This window comes from Scomber japonicus, chromosome 6, assembly GCF_027409825.1.
Source record: "Scomber japonicus isolate fScoJap1 chromosome 6, fScoJap1.pri, whole genome shotgun sequence".
In the NCBI taxonomy this organism is placed as follows: domain Eukaryota; kingdom Metazoa; phylum Chordata; class Actinopteri; order Scombriformes; family Scombridae; genus Scomber; species Scomber japonicus.
In genome coordinates this window covers 38,404,206-38,413,028 of record NC_070583.1, presented here as the reverse complement: position 1 = coordinate 38,413,028, position 8,823 = coordinate 38,404,206, and the positions used below count along the sequence as shown (strand labels likewise).

Here is an 8,823-nt window from a genome sequence, read left to right as displayed (position 1 = left end):
ATTTAATAACCCAGAATATGATCAGGACGTTTATTAAACACTGAAATTCTTTATTAGTCCAAATGTTTCAGGAATAATTGATATGATATAAAGTTTTAAAAAAGTACATTTGCTCTTCACTGCTCCTCACTGCTCCTCACTGTTCCTCATTACTCCTCATTGCTCCTCTCTGCTCCTCACTGCTCCTCTCTGCTCCTCTCTCTTCCTCATTACTGCTCTCTGCTCCTCATAGCTCCTCTCTGCTGCTTTCTGCTCCTCACTGCTCCTCATTACTCCTCTCTGCTTCTCACTGCTCCTCTCTCTGCTCCTCACTTCTCTTCTCTGCTCCTCACTGCTCCTATCTGCTCCTCACTGCTCCTCTCTGCTCCTCACTGCTCCTCTGTGCTCCTCCTACAGAGACACTGAGGAACCAAACATCCAGACTGCAAACACAGCACACAGAGGTTGAGTGAATGTGGTGTTGAAGGTGTGGAGGTGGATCAGTGTGTCAGAGGAGACTCTGTAGAAGGACAGAGTGCCAGCAGGACAGTCCACATACACTGCTACTCTGTTAGAGACAGAGGAGGAGGAGGAGGAGGAGGAGGAGGAGGAGATGAGTGTTTCCCTGTTATTGTGCCAGACAGAGTAAGGACCAGCAGCAGAGCACTCCAGACTCCAGGACTGATCATTCCATCCAAACCTACAGTCATCACTGTCTCCTTTCCTTCTGATTCTTCTGTAACTCACTGATATATCAATGTTTCCTCTCCACTCGACCTCCCAGTAACAGCGACCAGTCAGAACATTTCTACACAGCACCTGAGGCCAGTAGTCAAATCTGTCTGGATGATCAGGATATGACTGTTCCTCCTCCACATGTGTCACCTTCCTGTTGTTATCAGACAGTTTGAGGAATCTGCTCATTGTGTTTGGATCCAGTTCCAGTTCACAGGCATCTGATGGAGAGAACGAGACACAATACAGCTGCAGTTTATCATCTGTTGATTTATTAACTACTTTACTGAAACCATTCAAACTTAAACCATCTCCATGACAACTGAGACACTCCATCACTGAGGAAGACCATGAGATGTGACCGAAAGCTTTGGACATACAGAGTAAGTGGACCTTTAGATGAGAATGTTTTCGAAAGTGAAAGTTAAACTGAAGTTTGCTGATCTGGTGGAATTTCAAATAGCTCAAACTATGTACAAAGCAAAAAACAACCAACTGCCTGCAAATATCCAACAAATGTTCAGTGTAAGAGAGGAGGGCTACAATCTAAGAGGTCATACTTATTTCAAAAGTGTTAGCGTGCCAACGATGACGAGGAACTTTAGTATTTGTGTTTGTGGTGTGAGGCTATGGATCAGTCTAAATGTGGAACTGAGGGAAGGTCCAAACATTACGTTTTTTATAAAGAGGTACAAAGAAATGATCTTCAGTAGGTATAGGAATTAAGATGGTATTATTATATATGTATTTATATTATATGTATGTGTATTAAATGTGATTTGGTTGTGTCCAAAAATGAGTGGATGACATTGGACTTGGTACTTTGTGTACTATTATTTGTATTACTTTGAGTTAATGCTGATAATATTTATGATAGTGACAATGGTGGCAATGTAGTGATGATGATGATGATGATGATGATGATGATGATGATGATGATGATGATGATGGTAATAATGATGATAAAGATATAACACTACGACTAGATAATAATATTAAAAATAATAATGGTGATATAGACGGTAATGATATTGATAATATAAATATTAATGATAATATATTTCTATATACAGGGCAGGAAACACAGGTACAGAAATGTAAGTTGATTGTGAATTAGGGGCAGGAATTAAACAATTGTAAACTTCATCCATTACAGTTAATTTGGGGAACAGTTCATTATTAAAATAAGAAGTTAAAGAAGTTGTGTTTAATCACAGCAGTGTATAGTGCTTACTGCACCATCTATTGTCCTGTTCAGGCATTGCAACAACTAACAGATTACAGTCAAGAAGTGCTTCTCAACCATGAAAAAAATTTCAAACTTTTCTCAGAAACAGCATGACCCAGGAGAGGCACTGGCCATGCTGTCAATGGAAAGGAGACTGGTGACTGACTTTAACCAGAGAGTCATTGACAAGTTCTGTTCAAGTAGTACTACCGGCTGTGTTTAGGCACCATTACAGTGTGTTGTGTGTTTTTAGATTGGCTTTCCCTTCTTTCTTTTTGTTGCTGCGGTATGAAGTGGTTTGACACTAACCCTAGGAAATTTCTGTTTCATGGATTCATTGGTTCAAGATAAATGTCAGTTTAGGCCACACCCATTTCTGACTAAACACTTTTTCCATCATTTTGAACTTTTTTCACTTCTTTTACATTTGTCATCCAGTTTTTCTCAAAGTTCTCATGAATCAAACTGAAAGCACACTCACACTTCCTCAGACCAGGTTTCAGTCTCTGCAGTCCACCATGGTCCATCCTTGAGGCAGAGACAAAGACACAATCAGCTTCATACACCTTCACTCATTTCCATCATTAAACATGAACCATACCTGAGAGTGTACATCTGTCTGTCCATACCTGAGAGTGTCCATCTGTCTATACCTGAGAGTGTCCACCTGTCTGTCCATACCTGAGAGTGTCCACCTTTCTATCCTTACCTGAGAGTGTCCATCTGTCTGTCCATACCTGAGAGTAGGGATGTCCCGATCCGATATTGATATCGGAAATCAGTCCGATATCAGCCAAAAAAGTGAATATTGGATTTTATCGGACTGAATCTAAAAACTCCGATATAAACGCTCCGATATAAGCTGTCCATTTACCGCTCCAGCACTTCTATAATAATAGGTGACTCTGGTTTGATCACACTCCAACACAGTAGGTGGCGGTAATGCCCCTTAATTAACGTTGGTGCCGGCCGCGGAAGAAGAGCGTCTCTGATCCAGCATGCACAGCCCACGTGATCACAACAACGACAAGTGTGTGCCTGCAGCAAGGTGTAGTGATGTCGGCTGTGTGGAAGTATTTTACTGTAAACTCGGACAAAGACGCTGCAGCTAAATGCAACATTTGTCAGGCGCAAGTGTCCCGTGGAGGGACAGAACCGGGAAGGTTCAATACAACCAACCTCATCGCACATTTGAAAAAACACCACAAAAAAGAACATGAGGATTTTCGCGTGAGCAGCAAGGCGAACTTGAGGTAATACTCTTATGTTGAAGGTTAAAATTTATGTAACCAATTGGTTAATAATAAATGGGTCAGTTTTTCCTATACCTACTGTTGCTGACTATTGTTTTCTGTTATATCACTACAACATCAGTAACAGTAACAGTAACATCACTTTATCAAGCCTTTTCTAACATTCCACACAACAAAATAAGGAATAAATATATGTATGATTCGTGCCTATATCGTATCGTATTGATATCGGTATCGGCCAATACTCAAGGCTACAATATCGGTATCGTATCGGAAGTGAAAAAGTCATATCGGGACATCCCTACCTGAGAGTGTCCACCTGTCTGTCCATACCTGAGAGTGTCCACCTGTCTGTCCATACCTGAGAGTGTCTATCTGTCTGTCCATACCTGAGAGTGTCCACCTGTCTGTCCATACCTGAGAGTGTCCAGTCTCCAGTGTGGATCCTCCAGTCCAGCTGACAGCAGCTTCTCTCCTGAGTCTCCTGGATGATTGTAGCTCAGGTCCAGCTCTCTCAGATGGGAGGGGTTGCAGCTCAGAGCTGAGGCCAGAGAAGCACAGCCTTCCTCTGTGATCAAACATCCTGACAGACTGAATACAATAGAATAGACTTTATGGTCATTGCCTGAATATAAAAGCTAGAAAATAGACATTAATAAATACACAAACACGTACACAATCATCCTAAATGAATAAATACATATATTTTAAAATAAAGGGATCATCTATGTTGGGGTCATATATATTATTCACCAGTTACTATAATGTAACAGGAGGCACCTTTACTTCATAAAATGACTGCATAGATTTTTTTAATCTAGATTAATTTCACTGTAATCTTGGAATTAATCTAGATTAATCAAGATTAAAATGGCTCATTTGAATTCTGCCGAAGGCATTCAGAATGTCTGCTACCCAAAATGCATCACAAACTGCTTGAGAATGCTGTTCTACCATGATAATTGGTGACGAAAATAAATCATATTAAATAAGATGTGCTTATGTTTACTAACTGATTATACAGTTAAACACGAATTTTGAACTGTAGGCCTCCATAAGAGGTCGTGATGAACTGTTTACAGTCAGTAGCTTTGTGTCAAGCAGTCCAAGCTCTATTTCTCCTGTCTTCCACCAGTCACTCAGGCAGACCAGCACCAGTCACTCAGGCAGACCAGCACCAGTCACTCAGGCAGACCAGCTTATTCACATTTTTTGGTGACAAACTAGATCTCCACACTACCACTACATCCGCGCTAAAATATTGTAACGAATTGGGCATGTTACTGTTTTGTGTTTTATAAATTTGAAAGTTTAAGCCAGATTCTGTTCTGTTCAGTTAAAGTGCTGGTTTTTCCGAGTGTCTGTGAACGCGTCTTGAGAATGAGACTTGCAGCTAGCGTGTAGGTGTGTTTGTTGTTGTTAGCCTCTGCATTAGAAGATGGCAGCACGTGTGTGGCTAGTGAGCTACTGATGTTAGGTTTTTGTTTTTTGGCGTTGGCTACGGCCCACTGTGGCCTGTGTAACAGTCAAGAATAAAAAGCTTGCCTTGTATAGACCCAGCTGCCAACCCAACTTTGAGAATAGATTAACGGCGATTTTTTTTTTATTGCCCGATAAGAGTCTCACGTTAACGCCGATAACAGCCCACCACTAGTCACAACCTTCCCTCTCTTGACTGGGTTATTTACTCCACATACATTCCAAGCTGCCATTTCTTGTTTCTTTGTTTTCTATCACCTGAGCAGAGATCATTCCAATGGTAAACATAAAGACAATTCTTTGAACCATTGTGTAATATTTTTGGACATGACATCCAATATCATTTTGACTCTTAATTTATCTGTGAAACAAAGTGTACTTCTAGCCAAACTGCTGATATGTTGTGCATCCACAGACCAACACACCACCCCCTTATTCCCAAAGTAGGGATTTACATTACCTGTGTAATCAGAAAGAGAGTCTAAATATATGACCAAAAGAACTTGAACTTAGTTGCACCTCCAACTGGAGAACTTCCAACATGAACACTGATCACAATAACAGATAGAATCAGAGGAGGTAGAAACACGTCACACTGGGTATCATTCAGTAACAGTGAGCCACTTCTACACCTTAAAGAACTGAACAACTATTAAGGCTCTAAATAAGATACCTGAAAAACATGAACAGTGCAGACCTCATGCTGTAAAAGGCAGGACATCAAAATTTGCACTTATTTATGTTCTGAGAGGAGCCGTTCTACAGTCAAGTACTAAGACACCAGCTGTGTGTAACTCTGTAGGTGACAGCAGAGGTGGAAAGTAACTCATTACATTTACTCACTTTGTTGTAATTGAGTCATTTTTTTGTGTACTTGTACTTTTTAAAGTAGTTTTAAAAATCTGTAATTTTACTTTTACTTAAGTATGTTTAGTTTGAAGTATTGTACTACGTTACATTTTAAAACACATCCGTTACTGAGTAGAAGAAATGTCAGAAATTAAAAAAGCAAACAGGATTGTAGAGAAGCGTTAACTAGCAGGATACAATAACTTAACATTCATAAAGTATTGCAGCTAGCTCTCATGGAGACATATAAACTCTAACAGAACACAACTCACTCATATTTATGGACACACACTTAAAGAAATGTACATTAAACGTTCTGCCATCATCTGTCTCACTCTGCAGCTGTCTTACTCTGCAGCTGTCTCACTCTGCAGCTGTCTTGCTTTGCAGCTGTCTCTCTCTGCAGCTGTTTCACTCTGCAGCTGTCTCTCTCTGCAGCTATCTCACTCTGCAGGTACAGTGAGCATGATGCATTCATGTGCACAGGACAGCATTGGACATGAGAGATTTGAGCAAATGGTGCACAGGGGCAAAGCCTTGACTTGAACATTCAGTTGGAATCAAAGGAACTGCATTAAACTGGTTTAAGTCCAATCGATCAGATCGATTTCAGTTTGTACGTTAATGATAAACCCTCCATGCAAACATAAGTTAGACACAGTGTTCCTCAGGGTTTAGTGCTTGGACCAATATTACCTACCTAATTATATACCTATTCACCTTATATATGCTTCATTTATCGTCATACTATGAGAAACAATCAATCTATACATTATTCATTGTTATGCAGACAATACTCAATTATATCTTTCAATAAAGGCAGATGAATGCAACCAGTTAACTCATCAACAAACATGCCTTAAGGACATAAAGGCCTGGATGAACTGCAACTTCCTGCTACTAAACTCAGAAAAAACTAAAGTTATTGTGCTTGGCCTCAAACACGTAAGACATCCTTAACTCCTGTTCTCTATTCACTGATAAATTGGCTCCTTAATTAAAACTCCACAACAACCTGCATGTAGAGAACATGACAGCAATTCTGAGTTGTATATTTTCTGTTATTAATTCAATTATATTAGATTTTCATGACTTAATGCACATTGAGACTTTATTGAAGATTAAATGACAGAAACATAAATCCTGACTCACATGTTGGTTTGGAAGGAGTTTTACTTACTGTATACTTGATGTTACATCACTTCAGTTGAGACAGTACACTAAATCTTTTTGGTATCATAAACTCTTCATGTAAACTAGAAACTGAGGAGAAACCAAAATATTACTTTATATACACATTAATAAAACTGACCTGAGAGTTTCCAGGCCACAGTGTGGACTCTCCAGTCCAGCAGAAAGCTTCTTCACTCCTGAGTCCTGCAGGTTGTTGTTACTCAGGTCCAGATCTCTCAGACTAGAGGACTGGGAGCTGAGAACTGAGGACAGAGCTGCACAGCTTCTCTCTGAGAGGTTACAGCCACTCAACCTGGACAAGAATTTTCATAAGTCAATTCACAGATCCAACATTTAAAGACAACAAAAGCTTGGTGGTTGAACTTTTATAGAGAGTTGAATCCTGACCCGAGGTTGTCCAGTCCACAGTGTGGACTCTCCAGTCCAGCAGACAGCTGCTTCACTCCTGAATCCTGCAGGTGGTTGTGACTCAGGTCCAGATCTCTCAGACGAGAGGACTGGGAGCTGAAAACTGAGTACAGAGCTGCACAGCTTCTCTCTGAGAGGTTACAGCCACTCAACCTGCAGAAGAATTTTAATAAGTTAATTCAAATAGCCAATACACACTGCCTGGCCAAAAAAAAGTTCACACAGTCTAATATTTTGTTGGACCGCCTTTAGCTTTGATTACCGCAGCATTCACTGTAGCTTTGTTTCAATAATCTTTCGCAATGTCACAAGATTTATTTCCGTCTAGTGTTGCATTAATTTGTCACCAAGACCTTGTATTGATGATGGGAGAGTCGGACCACTGCGCAAAGCCTTCTCTAGCACATCCCAAAGATTCTCAATGGGGTTCAGGTCTGGACTCTGTGGTGGCCAATCCATGCGTGAAAATGAAGTCTCATGCTCCATGAACCACTCTTTCACAATTTCCTTGCCAGGTAGTGTATAAAGACAATAAAAGCTTGGTAGTTCAACTTTTACAAACAGTAGACTCCTGACCTGAAAGTTTCCAGTCCACAGTGTGGGCTCTCCAGTCCAGCAGACAGCTGCTTCACTCCTGAATCCTGCAGGTTGTTGTTACTCAAGTCCAGATCTCTCAGACTAGAGGACTGGGAGCTGAGAACTGAGGACAGAGCTGCACAGCTTCTCTCTGAGAGGTTACAGCCACTCAACCTGGACAAGAATTTTCATAAGTCAATTCACAGATCCAGAAAGAATCAGCACAACAAAAGAATTGCAAACATTACTAATATTCATTGAGCAAAGATGAAACTACATTAATCTGGATAGTTCTGTGTAAACCTACAGAGCTTTGTTGGAGGCTTTGACCACTGGCAGAAGCCTCAGAAGAGCCTCCTCTGAAGCAGAGTATTTCTTCAGGTCAAACACGTCCAGATCTTTTTCTGATGACAGTAAGATGAAGACCAGAGCTGACCACTGAGCAGGAGACAGTTTATCTGCGGAGAGACTTCCTGATCTCAGGTATTGTTGGATGTCCTCCACCAGAGAACGATCATTCAGTTCATTCAGACAGTGGAACAGATTGATGCTTCTCTCTGCAGACACATTCTCACTGATCTTCTTCTTGATGTACTCGACTGTTTTCTGATTGGTCTTTGACCTACTTCCTGTCTGTTTCAGCAGACCTCGTAGGTTAGTCTGATTGGTCTGCAGTGAAAGACCCAGGAGGAAGCGGAGGAACAAGTCCAGGTGTCCATTTGGACTCTTTAAGGCCTCGTCCACAGCACTCTGGTAGAAACGTGTTGATTTTCCTCCGAACGCTTCAGACCACCTGGATGTTGTTTGTTCGTCTGACAGCAGATTGACTCCAGACTTGATGAATGTCAGATGGACATGAAGAGCAGCCAGAAACTCCTGAACACTCAGATGGACGAAGCAGAACACCTTGTCCTGGTAGAGCCCTCTCTCCTCTTTAAAGACCTGTGTGAACACTCCTGAGTACACTGAGGCTGCTCTGATATCGATGCCACACTCTGTCAGGTCTGATTCATAGAAGATCAGGTTGCCTTTCTGCAGTTGCTCAAAAGCCAGTTTTCCCAGAGACTCAATCATCTTCCTGCTCTCTGGACTCCGGTGTGGATCTGTCTCAGCTCCTACTTC

At 41.1% G+C, this 8,823-nt stretch overlaps 1 protein-coding gene across 1 annotated transcript in view; it reads right to left on the bottom strand.

Moving 5' to 3' along the window:
* Positions 1-3,728: 3,728 nt before the first annotated feature.
* LOC128360053 (NLR family CARD domain-containing protein 3-like) overlaps positions 3,729-8,823 on the bottom strand; it is a gene marked incomplete at its 3' end in the record, with an annotated part of 73,706 nt that continues 68,611 nt past the window's right edge. Inside the window, exon 7 of the mRNA XM_053320366.1 lies at positions 3,729-3,786. Within this exon, the coding sequence (XP_053176341.1) occupies positions 3,729-3,786 (58 nt within the window). The remainder of the gene's footprint in view (positions 3,787-8,823) is intronic.